The 19,804-nt window shown below is 38.6% G+C and overlaps 1 protein-coding gene across 8 annotated transcripts in view; it reads right to left on the reverse strand.

Moving 5' to 3' along the window:
• CEP128 (centrosomal protein 128) overlaps positions 1-19,804 on the reverse strand; it is a 455,276-nt gene that overhangs the window by 307,546 nt on the left and 127,926 nt on the right. For 7 of the 8 annotated variants that reach the window (XM_089908032.1, XM_089908034.1, XM_089908033.1 and 4 more), the window contains one exon: positions 11,861-12,211. The exons of the other annotated variant lie outside the window; for it this stretch is intronic. In XM_089908032.1, the coding sequence (XP_089764158.1) occupies positions 11,861-12,211 (351 nt within the window). The remainder of the gene's footprint in view (positions 1-11,860; positions 12,212-19,804) is intronic. 8 annotated transcript variants of the gene reach the window in all.

Consider the following 19,804-nt stretch of genomic DNA (forward strand, 5'->3'; position numbering starts at 1 on the left):
TCAGGACCATAGCAAGATAGCTTCAGCCATTTCAGACATCACAGCCAAACATAACAATGTTCAGAGAAGAGGAACATCTCCCTCCTAGTGTTATCTTTTCTTAGGAATGAGTAAATGTTTACCAGAAGCTCCCCAATAGACTTCATAGTTCATTCTTCAGAAGAAGAATAGTTCTTGATCAGACGAGGGCTATATGCATAGTAACTGGCCTACATTAATTTTTTAATGTAATGGAATGAATTGCGGTGCGGTCAGGGAGGTAACCAAGACCTCTATAGGAGCCAATTGATATCCTACGTAAGTTTTGCTAGTACCACTCAAGAGCAGGAACAGAAAAACTAGAGAGTTGGGTTGATTCCAAATTGAACATCAGTAAAACATGTGAGGTGGAAGCAAGAAATTGAAGATGCTGGTGAACATGTCGTCAGAGTAGCTTTTCACGAAGTCCAGTCTGACAGGAAAAAACCGATTCCAGGAAACAGCTGGTCAACCAAAGGAATGTGGAAAGATCCAAAGCAGATGGTAACAGTTAAAAGAGGAAAAGGGAATAAAAAAAATGTGGACAGAGGCTGAAATGTTAGAACAAAAGATCTGAACACAGAGAAATTACAGATGATGACAAATCTTAGCCATTGAAATTAGCTGCTGAGTGATTTGAAGGTCACCATAAAAGAGGAAATTAGTGAAGTATAAGGATACAGAGTTCAGTGGGTTGCTGACTTGAACTTGGAAATCACCGAAGATGCTGGCAAGAATTACATGTAATGAAACAGGCTGAGGGGAAGCCAGGTGTGAAAATCCTTGGGAAATGTGGAGGCGAAATGGAGAAATGAGTAGCAGTCAGGAACAATGGGAAGGGAATGTTCTAACCAAACACTGCTTCCATAGAAGAAGAGCTGTAAGGGAAGATTATAAGACGAGGATTGAAAATGGCTGGCGTAAAGCCAAAAGAATGATACGGCCTAAAACCATGGACATTATAGGAACAGGAACCAATTCCTCCAAGGCCTGACTGCCCAGTATATATAGTTTTTTGAATTAACTAAAAGGTACACAAGAAATATTTTTAAAGAAAAAAAGGTTATTTTTCTGCATGTGAGGGAACATGCAGAAAGACTACTGGATTATACTAACATATCAGTGCTCTAGCCTTTCTTAAACTGTGTATAACAATTACACATTAAAAAAGTATGCACTTTAGCACTGATCCTTCTTACTTTTCAACCATTAAGAAATTCAAATATTAAAAGACAGTATATATTACATATAGCTCTTTTATTTCCCTCAGCATGAAGGCAATACACAGAAGGAAAAGACGGCAATTTAAGATTCTTGAAGTCAAATACTATCAAGCAGAAAGCTCAATACATGGGCAAGCCAATTATTCTGCCAATTCAACAAGAAAAACAAGACAAAACCAAGCCAAACCTAGGGATCATTCCCATTATCCATGTTATAAAAAAGAACATGAATTTCGAAACATTCAGAAAAGTATACATTATGATCAAAATCCAAGTTCAGATTTTTTCCTTTATCATTTTCAAAGCACATATAAAAACCAATGACTTCAAAAAGCACTTTAAAAGAAAAAGGCAACGAGGGGAAGATGGCGGAAGAGTAAGACGCAGAGATCACCTTCCTCCCCACAGATACACCAGAAATACATCTACATGTGGAACAGCTCCTACAGAACACCTACTGAACGCTGGCAGAAGACCTCACACCTCCCAAAAGGCAAAAAACTCCCCACGTACCTGGGTAGGGCAAAAGAAAAAAGAATAAACAGAGACAAAAGAATAGGGACGGGACCTGCACCAGTGGGAGGGAGCTGTGAAGGAGGAAATGTTTCCACACACTAAGAAGCCCCTTCGCGGGCGGAGACTGCGGGAGGCGGAGGGGGAAAGCTTCTGAGCCGCGGAGAAGACCACAGCAAGAGGGGTGAGGAGGGTAAAGCGGAGAGATTCCCGCACAGAGGATCGGTGCCGACCCGCATTCACCAGCGCGAGAGGCTTGTCTGCTCACCCGCCGGGGTGGGCGAGGCTGGGAGCTGAGGCTCGGGCTTCAGTCACAGCGCAGGGAGAGGACTGGGGTGGGCAGCATGAACACAGCCTGCAAGGGGTTAGTGTACCACGGCTAGCCGACTAGCTCGCTAACCGGGATGGAGTCCGGGGAAAAGTTTGGACCTGCCTAAGAAGCAAGAGACTTTGTCTTCCGTCTTTGTTTCCTGGTGCCCGAGGAGAGGGGATTAAGAGCGCTGCTAAAAGGAGCTCCAGAGACTGGCGCGAGCCTCGGCTAAAAGCGCGGACCCCAGAGACGGCCGTGAGACGCTAAGGCTGCTGCTGCCGCAACCAAGAAGCCTGTGTGCGAGCACAGGTCACTATCCACACCCCCCTTCCGGGGAGCCTGTGCAGCCCGCCACTGCCAGGGTCCCGGAATCCAGGAACAACTTCCCCGGGAGAACGCACGGCGCGAATCAGCCTGGTGCAACGTCTTGCCGGCTTCTGCCGCCGCAGGCCCGCCCCGCACTCCATGCCCCTCCCTTCCCCCCCCCCCCCCCCGGCCTGAGTGCGCCAGAGCCCCCAATCAGCGGCTCCTTTAACCCCGTCCTGTCTGAGCTAAGAACAGACGCCCTCCGGCGACCTACAAGGAGAGGCGGGGCCAAATCCAAAACTACGTCCCTGGGAGCTGTGAGAACAAAGAAGAGAAAGGGAAATCTCTCCCAGCAGCCTCAGGAGCAGCGGCTTAAAGCTCCACAATCAACTTGATGTACCCTGCATCTGTGGAATACCTGAATAGACAAAGAATCATCCCAAATTGAGGAGGTGGACTTTGAGAGCAAGATTTATGATTTTTTTCCCCTTTTCCTCTTTTTGTGTGTATGTGTATGCTTCTGTGTGACATTTTGTCTGTATAACTTTGCTTCCACCATTTGTCCTTGGGTTCTATCCGTCCTTTTTGTTTTTTTTAATAACTTTTTATTTTAATAACTTTAGAATATTTTATCTTACTTTATTTTATTTTATCTTCTTTCTTTCTTTCCTTCCTTACTTCCATACTCCTTCCCTCCCTCCTTTCTTTCTTTCTTTCTTGTTCTACTAATTCTTTCTTTCTACTTTTTCTCCGTTTTATTCTGAGCCGTGTGGATGAAAGGCTCTTAGTGCTGCAGCCAGGATTAGTGCTGTGCCTCTGAGGTGGGAGAGACAACTTCAGGACACTGGTCCACAAGAGACCTCCCAGCTCCACATAATATCAAATGCCGAAAATCTCCCAGAGATCTCCATCTCAACACTAGCACCCAGCTTCACTCAACGACCAGCAAGATAGAGTGCTGGACGCCCTAACCCAAACAACTACCAAGACAGGAGCACAACCCCACCCCATTAGCAGAGAGGCTGCCTAAAATCATAATAAGTCCACAGACACCCCAAAACACACTACCAGACGTGGACATGCCCACCAGAAAGACAAGATCCAGCCTCATCCACCAGAAAACAGGCACTAGTCCCCTCCACCAGGAAGCCTACACAAACCACTGAAGCAACCTTAGACACTGGGGACAGACACCAAAAACAATGGGAACTACAAACCTGCAGCCTGCAAAAAGGAGACCCCAAACACAGTAAGATAAGCAAAATGAGAAGACAGAAAAACACACAGCACATGAAGGAGCAAGATAAAAATGCACCAGACCTAACAAATGAAGAGGAAATAGGCAGTCTACCTGAAAAAGAATTCAGAATGATAATAAAGATGATCCAAAATCTTGGAAATAGAATAGAAAAAATGCAAGAAACATTTAACAAGGACCTAGAAGAACTAAAGAGGAAACAAGCAATGATGAACAACACAATAAATGAAATTAAAAATACTCTAGAAGGAATCAATAGCAGAATAACTGAGGCAGAAGAAAGGATAAGTGACCTGGAAGATAAAATAGTGGAAATAATTACTGCAGAGCAAAATAAAGAAAAAAGAATGAAAAGAACTGAGGACAGTCTCAGAGACCTCTGGGACAACACTAAACGCACCAACATTCGAATTATAGGGGTTCCAGAAGAAGAAGAGAAAAAGAAAGGGACTGAGAAAATATTTGAAGAGATTATAGTTGAAAACTTCCCTAATATGGGAAAGGAAATAGTTAATCAAGTCCAGGAAGCACAGAGAGTCCCATACAGGATAAATCCAAGGAGAAATACGCCAAGACACATAGTAATCAAACTGTCAAGAAAACATATTAAAAGCAGCAAGGGAAAAATAACACACAAGGGAATCCCAATAAGGTTAACAACTGATCTTTCAGCAGAAACTCTGCAAGCCAGAAGGGACTGGCAGGACATATTTAAACTGATGAAGGAGAAAAACGTGCAAACGAGATTACTCTACCCAGCAAGGATCACATTCAGATTTGATGGAGAAATCAAAACCTTTACAGACAAGCAAAAGCTGAGAGAGTTCAGCACCACCAAACCAGCTCTACAAGAAATGCTAAAGGAACTTCTCTAGGCAAGAAACACAAGAGAAGGAAAAGACCTATAATAACGAACCCAAAACAATTTAGAAAATGGGAATAGGAACATACATATTGATAATTACCTTAAATGTAAATGGACTAAATGCTCCCACCAAAAGACAGAGATTGGCTGAATGGACACAAAAACAAGACCCATATCTTTGCTGTCTACCAGAGACCCACTTCAGATCTAGAGACACACAGAGACTGAAAGTGAGGGGATGGAAAAAGATATTCCATGCAAATGGAAACCAAAAGAAAGCTGGAGTAGCAATACTCATATCAGACAAAATAGACTTTAAAATAAAGACTATTAGAAGACACAAAGAAGGACACTACATAATGATCAAGGGATCGATCCAAGAAGAAGATATAACAATTGTAAATATTTATGCACCCAACATAGGAGCACCTCAATACATAAGGCAAATACTAACAGCCATAAAAGGGGAAATCGACAGTAACACATTCATAGTAGGGGACTTTAACACCCCACTTTCACCAATGGACAGATCATCCAAAATGAAAATAAATAAGGAAACACAAGCTTTAAATGATACATTAAACAAGATGGATTTAATTGATATTTATAGGACATTCCATCCAAAAACAACAGAATACACATTTTTCTCTAGTGCTCATGGAACATTCTCCAGGATAGATCATATCTTGGGTCACAAATCAAGCCTTGGTAAATTTAAGAAAATTGAAATTGTATCAAGTATCTTTTCCAACCACAATGCTATGAGACTAGATATCAATTACAGGAAATGATCTGTAAAAAATACAAACACATGGAGGCTAAACAACACACTACTTAATAACGAAGGGATCACTGAAGAAATCAAAGAGGAAATCAAAAAATACCTAGTAACAAATGACAATGGAGACACGACGACCCAAAACCTATGGGATGCAGCAAAAGCAGTTCTAAGAGGGAAGATTATAGCAATACAATCCTACCTTAAGAAACAGGAAACATCTCGAATAAACAACCTAACCTTGCACCTAAAGCAATTAGAGAAAGAAGAACAAAAAAACCCCAAAGTTAGCAGAAGGAAAGAAATCATAAAAATCAGATCAGAAATAAATGAAAAAGAAGTGAAGGAAATGATAGAAAAGATCAATAAAACTAAAAGCTGGTTCTTTGAGAAGATGAACAAAATTGATAAACCGTTAGCCAGACTCATCAACAAAAAAAAAGGGAGAAGACTCAAATCAATAGAATTAGAAATGAAAGAGGAGAAGTAACAACTGACACTGCAGAAATACAAAAGATCATGAGAGATTACTACAAGCAACTCTATGCCAATAAAATGGACAACCTGGAAGAAATGGACAAGTTCTTAGAAATGCAAAACCTGCCAAGACTGAATCAGGAAGAAATAGAAAATAAGAACAGACCAATCACAAGCACTGAAATTGAAACTGTGATGAAAAATCTTCCAACAAACAAAAGCCCAGGACCAGATGGCTTCACAGGCAAATTCTATCAAACATTTAGAGAAGAGCTAACACCTATCCTTCTCAAACTCTTCCAAAATATAGCAGAGGGAGGAACACTCCCAAACTCATTCTACGAGGCCACCATCACCCTGATACCAAAACCAGACGAGGATGTCACAAAGAAAGAAAACTACAGGCCAATATCACTGATGAACACAGATGCAAAAATCCTCAACAAAATACTAGCAAACAGAATTCAACAGCACATTAAAAGGATCATACACCATGATCAAGTGGGGTTTACTCCAGGAATGCAAGGATTCTTCAATATACACAAGTCAAACAATGTGAAAAACCATATTAACAAACTGAAGGAGAAAACCCATATGATCATCTCAATAGATGCAGAGAAAGCTTTCGACAAAATTCAACACCCATTTATGATTAAAACCCTGCAGAAAGCAGGCATAGAGGGAACTTTCCTCAACATAATGAAGGCCATATATGACAAACCCACAGCCAACATTGTCCTCAATGGTGAAAAACTGAAAGCATTTCCACTAAGATCAGGAACAAGACAAGGTTGCCCACTCTCACCACTATTATTCAACATAGTTTTGGAAGTTTTAGCCACAGCAATCAGAGAAGAAAAGGAAATAAAAGGAATCCAAATCGGAAAAGAAGTAAAGCTGTCACTGTTTGCAGATGACATGATACTATACCTAGAAAATGCTAAAGATGCTACCAGAAAACTACTAGAGGTAATCAATGAATTTGGTAAAGTAGCAGGATACAAAATTAATGCACAGAAATCTCTGGCATTCCTATACACTAATGATGAAAAATCTGAAAGTGAAATAAAGAAAATACTCCCATTTATCACTGCAACAAAAAGAATAAAATATCTAGGTATAAACCTACCTAAGGAGACAAAAGACCTGTATGCAGAAAATTATAAGACACTGATGAAAGAAATTAAAGATGATACAAATAGATGGAGAGATATACCATGTTCTTGGGTTGGAAGAATAAACATTGTGAAAATGACTCTACTACCCAAAGCAATCTACAGATTCAATGCAATCCCTATCAAACTACCACTGGCATTTTTCACAGAACTAGAACAAAAAATTTCACAATTTGTATGGAAACACAAAAGACCCCGAATACCCAAAGCAATCTTGAGAACGAAAAACGGAGCTGCAGGAATCAGGCTCCCTAACTTCAGACTATACTACAAAGCTAGAGTAATCAAGGCAGTATGGTACTGGCACAAAAACAGAAAGATAGATCAATGGAACAGGATAGAAAGCCCAGAGATAATCCCACACACATATGGTCACCTTATCTTTGATAAGGAGGCAGGAATGTACAGTGGAGAAAGAACAGCCTCTTCAATAAGTGGTGCTGGGAAAGCTGGACAGGTACATGTAAAAGTATGAGATTAGATCACTCTGTAGTGCCATACACAAAAATAAGCTCAAAATGGATTAAAGACCTAAATGTAAGGCCAGAAACTATCAAACTCTTAGAGGAAAACATAGGCAGAACACTCTATGACATAAATCACAGCAAGATCCTTTTTGACCCACCTCCTAGAGAAATGGAAATAAAAACAAAAATAAACAAATGGGACCTAATGAAACTTCAAAGCTTTTGCACAGCAAAGGAAAGTGTAAACAAGACCAACAGACAACCCTCAGAATGGGAGAAAATATTTGCAAATGAAGCAACTGACAAAGGATTAATCTCCAAAATTTATAAGCAGCTCATGCAGCTCAATAACAAAAAAACAAACAACCCAATCCAAAAATGGGCAGAAGACCTAAACAGACATTTCTCCAAAGAAGATATACAGACTGCCAACAAACACATGAAAGAATGCTCAACATCATTAATCATTAGAGAAATGCAAATCAAAACTGCAATGAGATATCATCTCACACCAGTCAGAATGGCCATCATCAAAAAATCTAGAAACAATAAATGCTGGAGAGGGTGTGGAGAAAAGGGAACACTCTTGCACTGCTGGTGGGAATGTGAATTGGTACAGCCACTATGGAGAACAGTATGGAGGTTCCTTAAAAAACTACAAATAGAATTACCATATGACCCAGCAATCCCACTACTGGGCATATACCCTGAGAAAACCATAAATCAAAAAGAGTCATGTACCAAAATGTTCACTGCAGCTCTATTTACAATAGCCCAGAGATGGAAACAACCTAAGTGTCCGTCATCGGATGAATGGATAAAGAAGATGTGGCACATATATACAATGGAATATTACTCAGCCATAAAAAGTAACAAAATTGATCTATTTTTAATGAGGTGGATAGACCTAGAGTCTGTCATACAGAGTGAAGTAAGTCAGAAACAGAAAGACAAATACCATATGCTAACCCATATATATGGAATCTAAAAAAAAAAAAAGGGTTCTGAAGAACCTAGGGGCAGAACAGGAATAAAGACACAGACGTAGAGAATGGACTTGAGGACATGGGGAGGGGGAAGGGTAAGCTGGGATGAAGTGAGAGAGTGCCATTGACGAGGATGTCACAAAGAAAGAAAACTACAGGCCAATATCACTGATGAACACAGATGCAAAAATCCTCAACAAAATACTAGCAAACAGAATTCAACAGCACATTAAAAGGATCATACACCATGATCAAGTGGGGTTTACTCCAGGAATTCAAGGATTCTTCAGTATATGCAAATCAGTCAACGTGATACACCATATATATATATAACCACCTGCAAGGTTGGGATAGGGAGGGTGGATGGGAGGGAGACACAAGAGGGAAGAGATATGGGAACATATGTATATGTATAACTGATTCACTTTGTTATAAAGCAGAAACTAACACACCATTGTAAAGCAATTATACTCTGATAAAGATGTAAAAGAAAAAGGCAAAAGTATCACCATTTATGATTAGATTATTTATATCAATAAAATTTTAGACCTTCCAATATGCGTTCATCTACATATCTCTAAAGAATATCATGATTCCCTGATATAAACATCCATGTCATTGTCTTTTTTTTCCCCCCAACATCTTTATTGGAGTATAATTGCTCTACAACAGTGCGTTAGTTTCTGCTGTGTAACACAGTGAATCAGCCATACATATACACGTATCCCCGTATCTCCTCCCTCTTGCGTCTCCCTCCCACCCTCCCTATCCCATCCCTCTAGGTGGTCACAAAGCACCGAGCTGATCTCCCTGTGCTATGCAGCTGCTTCCCACCAGTCATCCATTCTACATTTGGTAGTGTATATATGTCCATGCCACTCTCTCACCTCGTCCCAGCCCACGCCTCCCCCTCTCTGTGTCCTCAAGTCCACTCTCCACATCTGTGTGTTTATTCCTGTTCTGCCCCTAGGTTCTTCAGAACCCTTTTTTTTTTTTTTTTTTTTTTTAGATTCCATATATATGGGTTAGCGTACGGTATTTGGTTTTCTCTTAAGGAAAGTATACAACCTTACCTTTCTGGGTTTTTTCTGCAATAATATGCTATTTGTTTGATATTACATATTCTTCAGTAATGACATAGTTTTGTGATATGATATATATCTTATAATCTTACCAAGATTCCAAAATGTAAAGAGCAGAAAAAAATAAATAAGAGCAATTTTTAAGAGAATAAAAGCCTTTGGCCTTCTAATGAATTTTTAAGTGGCACATCTTAAAGCAGAAAATAAATTAAGCTGGAAAAGAAAAACAGAAGTAGGCACAGAACTATTTTGAAAATCCAAAAATTGCATTATCTGAGCATATAAAATGGCTCAACAAGGCTACTTATTAAACAATTAACTCATTCTTTAAACTATAATGTGTTTTATTTGTAAACCAGTATCATTTTTATTTTAACATACACTTCCAAATATACCCTGGAGTCATTTTTGGAAAATAATTAGTCCTAAAAAACAAAAAAGGAGTAAGCTGTATTACTACTGCCCTAAGGTGGCTCTGTGATTTTATTAAAAATTAAATACTCTTTAGAGGCATTATTCAGTAAGATATTAAAAATATACTTTTTCCAGGGCTTCCCTGGTGGCGCAGTGGTTGGGAGTCCGCCTGCCGATGCAGGGGACACGGGTTCGTGCCCCGGTCCGGGAGGATCCCACATGCCGCGGAGCGGCTGCGCCCGTGAGCCATGGCCGCTGAGCCTGCGCATCCGGAGCTTGTGCTCTGCAACGGGAGAGGCCGCAACAGTGAGAGGCCCGCGTATCGCAAAAAAAAAAAAAAAAAAATACTTTTTCCAAAGTTATTTACAATGTATTTCCACATCACAGACTTACTGGACACTTGAATTTGCAGTGAAATATCTGTTACCCTTTCTTCTTTGATTAACCGTTGCTCTAACTGCGACATGCTGCATTAATTTTTAAGGCTTTTAAAGTGGAAATTACAATGCCTGCTGTGATAATTGTAATTCTACCCTAACTGTGGCAATCACTTTAAAACTACTTCTTTGCTTATCATTAGCAATGCTAAGTGATAAAAATAATTATATCAAGAGTATTCTGGGAAATGACTGTTTAACAATTTTTAATATTCTGAAAAGCTCAATCTAGATAACTCTCAGTACCATGGATTAGGATACTGTCTGATGGCATGGACCCTTCTAAATTTCCTCTAATTAAGTAAAATCCCCAGATGGTTCTCAATCAATCAATCCCCCCAACCACTCTTCTCTCTAGCTACCTCCCTTATAGCCAGGCTCATTGAACCAGCTGCCAAACTTTAGGCTGACAACAGAATAATCAAGGTAGAGCAATTTCCTGGGATCAAATCAATTCAGATTCAAGCCTGAAAGGCTTAGAGCTGCTTTACCTTGGGGCAACTAGTCATCCAGTAAGTGTCAGATGGGTTAAAGTGAAAAGCACTCCACAATGAGTGCAAAGTGATCACTTCCTCCATCTTTTATATGTCCAAGAAATTCATACGTAAAAATGAAAGCATCTTTTCCATGACAGCTCATCTGTCATGAAATAAGCATCTGTCACTCTTAAGTGCTGACAATTGATTTTATAAATATAATTGCCCTACATTTTGCTTTCTTTTGAAAGAAAGTCGACTTATCCAAATGACTATTCTTCTGGAACACTCAGAGTTCTTGACAAGTGACAAATGACAAAGCAGAAGTGATAAACCAAGACTAAACATGGATAAAAATCAATCATGACTTTCCTGCTTATTACCTTAGAAACATCTGGGTTTAATTCAATGCAAAGATACAGTTGAGAATCAACATAGGAGCATAAAATCCATTTAAAGTAACTGATTATACAAGAGAAAAGATGATGTGAAATGCATACACAGATCAATGAAATGCTTTTTGTTGCTATCAAAGAGGCACAAAAGTCTTAAAGAGGTTTGAGATCTGATAATACCGTCAGCGAGATTATCAATGTCACTCACTTAACTTATAGAAGCTGCCAGAAAATGCTCCAGTAGTAACGGCTGCATTTTAAACGCTTCTTTCTGACCAATACTTAAGTTGAAATATACAAATAAATGAGATTTTAAAATACATGCATTGGGGGAAAAGGCATGTGATATTAAGGAAGATTTTGTGATTCTCTTCCATTTGGATATTAAAGAATAATTTCAAATTAGGGAACTAAAAGCTATACTAGAGGAGGAGAGTGGATCTATTTTAAGCGTAAACTCTAAAAAGCCACAGAATGTTAAAAGATTACAAAGGCTTTAAAACGCTTTTAAAAACTAAGTTACCTTTTACCTTGAAATAGTCTAGACATAAAGACTCTTCTATCAAGAACATCTTGATAGGTTATATGCACAGCATAGCATTCAAGTGTTTGTTCAAAGGACATATGAATGAATGGTTGGTCACAGCAAAAACCAGTCCTCAGGAATCTGGCTTTTATACCTGATTATTCTTGTCTGTCAGTTGATCAAGAGTTTCAGATTGTTTCTCCAGTGCTCGCTCTAACTTCTTATGCTTAAGCTTCCACTGCCTAATGGACTCCTGAGCTTTCACCTTCAGCTCTTCTCTCCTCTCCTCTGCCACCTGTCTCAGGGCCTCCGACTGCTGGAACTCAAGGAGGTACTGCTCGGCCTGATTGGTTGCATCCTCAGCATGCTGAGTCAGCTTTGAGATCTGGAGGTCAGCGCACTTATGTCTGGCGTCACATGTCTCAAAGTGATTCTGGATCTCCTTCAGTTCATCCAACATCTCTAGTTGCTGTTTCTCCCTGTTCTCCAATTCACATGTTAAATTCTAGGAAGAAAGCATGTGAGATATCAGGAACACGTTCTTGTCAAAATTAGATGCATAACATATCATCAAACAAGAATCACTAACGTCACTAAATTAGCAATCAATCTAGAAAATATGATCTTTTTCCATGTATTTTATGATCACACTAGTTGAGAATAATTTTTTATAAAAATATTTTCTTTTTTAGACTACTTCATTATCCAAAAAGGAAAAATATTTTTTTTTCCAATTGACTGTCACTAAAATAGAAGGTCTTGCTGATGAGAAAAACAATGTGCATTACTTTAGTAAGAACCTAGTGTTTTGTACAACTGAAGAAACGTCAATGTTTTAAAATTTGTCAGCTATCAGAGCAATTATATGCAATCATACGTAATGCTTCACTTTTTGGCAGCACCTAAAATTTTGTTATAATAAAATAAAACTCTGTAACAAAAATTGAGCATTGATGATAGAAACATCAGTAATAGATAACACTGTATGTGAAAGTCCATTTAAAAGACTCTCTATAGATAGGTTATTTCCAGCTAAATCAACATAATGTTGTAAGTTGATGAACTTACCTCGAGCTTATATAAATCACTGCAGGATAGATTTTTAAATAAACTTAAATTTATGTGGAATACATACCTAATCAAGAAAAGAACCTAACTTTTTTTTTTCTTTATTTTTTTAAGAACCTAAACTCTTAAAAGCTAGCTTCCTCAAACCAAAAGTGGTCAATAATACATTTGGAACTTACACTTAATCATCATGATTCATACATATTTTTAATCTGAGAAGAATGGGCAAAGATGGATTGTTAACTTCAAAAATGAGAGGACATTATATAACATTCTATACAAATAGAAGAATGAATATAATCATTAACATTAAGCCACTCTTGTAAAACTCTGGAAGGGAGTGACAAGTTCAAATACAAGTGCTTCCAATGTATCCCATAAGCTGTCCCTCCTGAGCCTTAGTTTCCAAATACCTGTGGTTACAACGGTGACATGAAAATGTCATGTGTCCAAGTAAGACTAGGTTCAGAAGGCTAAGATGATGCTGCAAGCTGGACAAACAATAAATATCATCTACACTGTCCTGAAGCACCTACAGAGACTGGAAACATTTAAAAACCTCCTATGACTCTAACAGCAGAATTTTCAGTTCCAGATTCATCATCCCTGAACTGTGGCTCAAATAAAGTTAAATTTCTCTCATGATTAAAGTCATGGTGTGACATTATGGCAATAACATAAAAATAATGCCTCGAAAACAAGAGGTTTGCATTTGCTCAGTTTGCTAAATTCAATGCAGCCTGGAAGAGATGAGTCACTCCTTTATCCACCCAAACAAAATAGTAAATTGAGAACTGTGCACTTGTTTGTGTGGAAAATTCTAAAATGAGATCAGAAAACCCTAGTGATGGTGGTTTACCCCTTTGCCCTTATCTAAAAGTTTTACCACTATGCCAGAAATCAGCTTTATTAACAAGCAGTAGTCAAGTGGTTTCCAGATCAACAGAGAGACACCATTTTTTTCCCCACAACAAAGACTTGGGAGACTGGTTTCACTTGCTATGTGTTAGGCAGATAATTTACAGAAAGGTTAATAAGATCTGGCTACAACACCAAAGAAGATAATAATCTAACTGTGGAGATATTCAGACTATCAGCTAAATTACAAGAGTGGATAGTACAAGGTGATGACGGACAGCTACTTGAACGGGTCTATATTCTACAGCGTGGCTGGGGAGGGTCTCTTAGGAGGTGACATATGAGCTGAGATCTAAACGAGAAGGAGCTGGCAATAATAACAACAACAACTACTACTACTACTACTACTAAAGTTCATTAAGCAGTTAAGTTGTGCAAGGGATAGTGCAAATGCTTTATACGAATTACCTCATTCAATGCCACCACAAAACTAAAGTAAGGCACTCTTACTATCTTGGTTTTACTGAAAGGTAACGAACACTTGGAACTTGCCCAAGTTCACATACCTAACAAGTGAGAGCACAGGATTCAGGCCCAGATAGTCTGACTCCAGAGCCCATGTTTTAAACTCTTTACTAAGCTTTCAGATTCCCAGAGGACCCTAACTCCATGCCTCTTAGGTCACCCACTCCCATAGTCCTATCCTAGGGTTTTTTTCAGAACTGTCACCTTTGAAGCAAAAGGTATGTCCAACCCCACCCCTCCCCATTATCTCCCCCTCAGGCCTCTGGCTTTATCTACCAATCTTCCCAGTTCCCTTTTCTTCTCCTTTTCTTCTGATACATCTGTTCCTCATTGTCAAGAGGATGACCATTCCCTTGATATTCCTTTTGCTGATTTTAAATTCCAGGCTCTTTAACCTAATTTTCTTAATTTCACTTTAGCCACTCCCTTGCTCACATCTCAAACTCCCTTTAAAAACTGCTCATCTACTGAACTTGAACAGCAAAACCACCAACTCTGGAGGAACTACAAAAATCTCCTATTTTCTATATCAGGTTACTCAGTCCTCCAAGGAAAATCACACATGAGTATCAGGCGATGTGATGGGACACTGAAAGCCATCCTCAGTGCCCAGAAATTCTTCTGCAGGCCCCCACCCAGTCCACTGTACTATCTCTGAACCTAACAGCTTTTTACTCACTGTAGGATATAACATACCTCCCCCGTGAGAAATAAAATTGAGGCTATTAGGCAGGACACCCCCCAAATTTCCTACATGTACCATCCTGAATCTTACCAATGGTTAGTCTCTCCTCCTCCCTAGGCTCTGAGGAAAAGGGATCTTTTAGAGAAACTAGCCTACCTTTGCTATTTCCTTCCACATCCATCAAGGGATTCACTATACCAGTTATGTCCTCTCCTTCATGTACTGAACCTCTCTTTCCCTACTAGATCATTCTTCTCTACTTCTCCCACCTTAAAAAACACAGTAATTTTTTTTTAAACTAAACAAACAAAACAACCTTTATCAATCTGACATGATCTTCTAACCAGCACCCTGTACTCTTCCCTTCCTGTTAAACTCCTGCAAAGAGCAATCTACACTTGATGCCCCACAATCTTATTTCCAATTCACCTCTCGATTCACTGGTACCGGTCCCGATACACAATTAAAATAACTCTCATCAAGATGCCCAAAGATAACCTACAGCCAAATACAATGGACTCTACAAATCTTTCCTAATATCCTTGTTGAATGTGGCACTGCCAATTACTTCTGCTCATTCTTAATCTCTCTTCTTCCCTGACTTTCATAATATACTCTTCACTAGTTCTCCTTTTTCTTCCTGTTTTTTCATAGTCTCCTTCCCTGGGTCTCTTCAAATATTTGGCTTTTAAATAGAGATAACTGTACAGGGTTCTAGTATTAAGCATCATTCCATCTAGACAATGCCTTTGGTGGTAAGTATATAGGTAAACAGAGATATAAGTGATTCCTAATTCAGAGCCAGACTCATCTTCTCAACTCCAAACCTTTAAATATCTAATTACGTAATGACTTTCTACACTTGGTAATCCCACGGGCATCTTAATTTCAGCACGTCAAAAAAGTGAATTTATTGGATGCCCAACTCCTAACAAAAAAAATAGTCTTTTTAAAATAGCAGTAAAGGCTCTCTGCTGAGGAAGGATAAAAATGGAGGTGGACTTGTGTATTTAAATACAGTGAGAAAGTTGGAAATAACTGCTGTAGGAAAAGAGAAAATCAACAAGAGATAAATGTTTAAAAGCTGACAAATATAAATGAGGTTACAGTTAGACAGTCTCAAATTTCTAATGGATCCAAGAGTATACAAAATTCTTCGAATTTCTCCAGCATTTCTTTTGAATCCAGAAATAAAATAAGTTCAGCATTATTTATCCTTCTGTCATTACAGAGCACAAGAATAGGCACAGGATTAATATATGCAAGCCCAGAGCTTAACAACATAATAGGAAGATCCTATTCAGTCACTCTTCTGACATTCTCTTTAATCCATCTTCCTCAAAAAACCAATCAGAATAATCTCATTGTAATAAACATTTCTCCCCCACAAATCAAAAGATTATGCTATAGAACCCTCATAACAATTCCTCCAATAAACACACACACTCATACATACATACACACACATCACACACATATACACAGAGAGAGCACATGAAGCCTACAAACACATCATTAATGCATGGATAAATGCTTTCAAGGTAGGCACGTATAGTAAATATTAGTATCCTCCTATGTACTACATGAAACGTTAAATGGAAGGCAATTTTCTTATTTATTCCATTATGATGATTTTCAATGCCAACATTACTGTCATACATTCCTGGAAGCACCTTCTACCCTGAAGAACTTTTTATATTTAAATTGTGTGAAATTATCTCAGCTACTAAAGCTGGTTAAATTTCGTATTACTTAATTAAGCCCATTATTTATTTCTCACTATGTAAGTAACCATCAAAGATAAGAACAATCCAGAAACACACTTTTTACCAAGAATTCCTTCCAGTTGGAGGGGAGGAAAAAACTTTAGAATCCTAAAGGGAACCTTTTTAGTTTCTGTGGCTGGGCCTGAGAATTAAACTAACATAAGACAGATTAACAGGAGAAAAGAACATGAATTTTATTTAATACTTTTATGTATACATAGGAGCCTTCACAGAAAAAAGAAGATGCAAAGAAGTGGTTGGGACTGAGCGCTTATATACCTTTTTAACAAAGAATTTATGGAGAGATGACAAGACAAAGGAAAAGGGATTTAATAGTGGGAAAGTGACTAGGAAATATATGGGGGAATGAAAGATAAGGGTTATTTTAGGTTTGTTTGTACAGATTCATTTTGGCATCAACTCCCAGTCTTCAATGATGACAGTGTTCTTCTCTTCCTGGTACAGAGAGAGCACCTTCCTCATGGGAAATACTGACCTGCTTTTAGGTAGAAACAGGAGGTCAGAGAGCCCTTCCTGCATCTACTGGTTCTCAAGTGCCCTTGGCTGAAAATACTCAATATGCCAAAGTGGCATATTTTCAGGTGGCATGTTCTGATTCCCTTCACAGTACATTTCCAAAAGATTTATAAAAGCTCCAACTTACTAAAACTTCATACATTTGAATGGATTTCTTTTCTCTTGCCTTCTTCAAGTGGGAAAATATATTAATGGGTAGTTGTGTTGAGGGTCTCAGGTTTGGTGATAGCTAGAAGGGTTCACAGAACTAGAAGCATATTGAAGCATATAGTGGTACTTATGGTAAGGTTTATCAGAGTGAAAAAATACAAGGCAAAATCAGCAAAGGGTAAAGGACATGCAGTGAAGACCAGTGGAAACCAGCTGCAAGCTTCCAAGAGTCTTCTCCTTCCCAGTGGAAACACACAAGACATGCTCAATTCTTCCAGCTGTGAATTCTGACAACACGTGTGAAGTGTTGTCTACCAGGGAAGCTCATCAGAGACTCAGTGCCCATAGTTTTAATTAGGGGCTAGTCACTTAGGTACTGTCTGCCTAGTATGTACCAAAATTCCAGACTCCCAGAAGGAAAGCAGGTGTTCAGCATAAACCACATTTTGTTTGTACAAAAGGTCCAGTCACAGTGAGCTACTCTTATCATTTACGAAAGGTTTCATATCAGTGTAGAGAAATGATTATCACTCAAGTTCCTAGATGTCAGACAAGGGCCTACCTTGCAAGCAGGCCCTCCTGAGGAAATCTGTCTCAGGCCTATTAAGTTAACTCTTCTCTTCCCAGTAGTAAAATGGCCAAAGAACAGAAAGGAAAAAAGATAATAACGCCCTAAATAAGTTCTTAATTAAAAAACAATTAACTATAAATAATACCTGTAAAACAATGCATTTAGAAGTTGATAGAAAAGAACCCTCTCCCTTTAAAATTGGTTGGCTTTGGCTGCCATTGGCTCCCTCTTTAATAGCTGCAGTGGTTGTACTCAAATTCTAAGAAAATTATAGACGGACTACTCATATGAATAAGGCATTAAAACACAAATAGGAAAAAAAAAAAGAGAGATATTCTATTAAAATAATAATGTAGATAGGACCCACCATAAATTCTAGCATTAACGGATCACACATCTAAGATCATAATTTTACATATTTTGATTACAAGGGATATTTATCAAGTTGAAATTACAAAAGTGGAAAAATTGGATAAGGTAGGAGAATAATGGAGCAAGTATACAGAATAAAGAAATCAGCTCTGTCTAGCATACAAAAATCTTTCCACCCACCTTCTTCCCATTTCTCATATTCATGAAGAAGAATTGCTAAGCCTACATTTAAAACATTTTCCATGAGGAATTAATTAAGGGAGAAAAAGTAGACTATGGTGTAAGTGGCAACAGTGATTATTTGTTCAACAATGTAACTAAAATACAACAAAATACAATTTCTCCTCTACTCTTAATTGACAGTCAACACACACAAAAGATTAGGCACCTTAGTGAACATTTAAAAGTAAAAACCTGAAAGAAGATGTGGCACATATATACAATGGAATATTATTCAGCCATAAAAAGAAACAAAATTTAGTTATCTGTAGTGAGGTGGATGGACCTAGAGTCTGTCATACAGAGTGAAGTCAGAAAGAGAAAAACAAATACGATACGCTAACATATATATATGGAATCCAAAAAAAAAAAAAAAAAGGTCATGAAGAACCTAGGGGCAGGATGGGAATAAAGACGCAGACCTACTAGAGAACAGACTTGAGGATACGGGGAGGGGGAAGGGTAAGCTGGGACAAAGTGAGAGAGTGGCATGGACATATATACACTATCAAATGTAAAACAGATAGCTAGTGGGAAGCTGCTGCATAGCACAGGGAGATCAGCTCGGGGCTTTGTGACCACCTAGAGGAGTGGGATAGGGAGGGTGGGAGGGAGGGAGACGCAAGAAGGAAGAGATATGGGGATATATGTATAGCTGATTCACTTTGTTATAAAGCAGAAACTAACACACCATTGTAAGGCAATTATACTCCAGTAAAGATATTAAAAAAATAAAATAAAAGTGAAAACCTGCCTCAAATAAGCCAGGGTACAGTGAATGGCATTTATTTTAAATAAACATTTCCATATACAGTATTATGTACTTCATGTGGAAACTTGTAATGGTAATGAGAAAACAGCTAGACTTAAAAGACTCAAAAGTAACACCTATAGGGAGACGGTGGTATACCACGGAAACAGCATGGCTTGAGTTCAAATCCCAACTCTGCCAGTCTATGACCTTAGAAGAACTGCTTACTATCTGTGAACCAAAGTAACAAGTGAATTTATAAAATGGGCTCAGTAACATTTACACCACAGAAGAATGATGACCTACGTGGGATCACTTAGATAAAACAGCTGGAAGAGTGACTGGCACATTTCAGGAACTCAACAATGATAGCTCGTTATAACTAACTAGAAACAATGTTAGAATTAAAGAAGCAATCCAATGCCTACATTTTAGAGATAAGGAAATGGAAGGCAGCAGAAGATAAAGTGATCAATCCAAGACAAGGGAGATAGTTTTCAGCCACAGGTCCCTAATATTCAAACCAATATTGATCCCACATCAGTATATTACTGACTTGGATACTAGCCAACCTTCTTAATAATTAAATAAGTTGC

This window comes from Delphinapterus leucas, chromosome 2 (genome assembly GCF_059928025.1).
Source record: "Delphinapterus leucas isolate spDelLeu-1000000601 "Yukka" chromosome 2, BTC_Dleu_Yukka2, whole genome shotgun sequence".
In the NCBI taxonomy this organism is placed as follows: domain Eukaryota; kingdom Metazoa; phylum Chordata; class Mammalia; order Artiodactyla; family Monodontidae; genus Delphinapterus; species Delphinapterus leucas.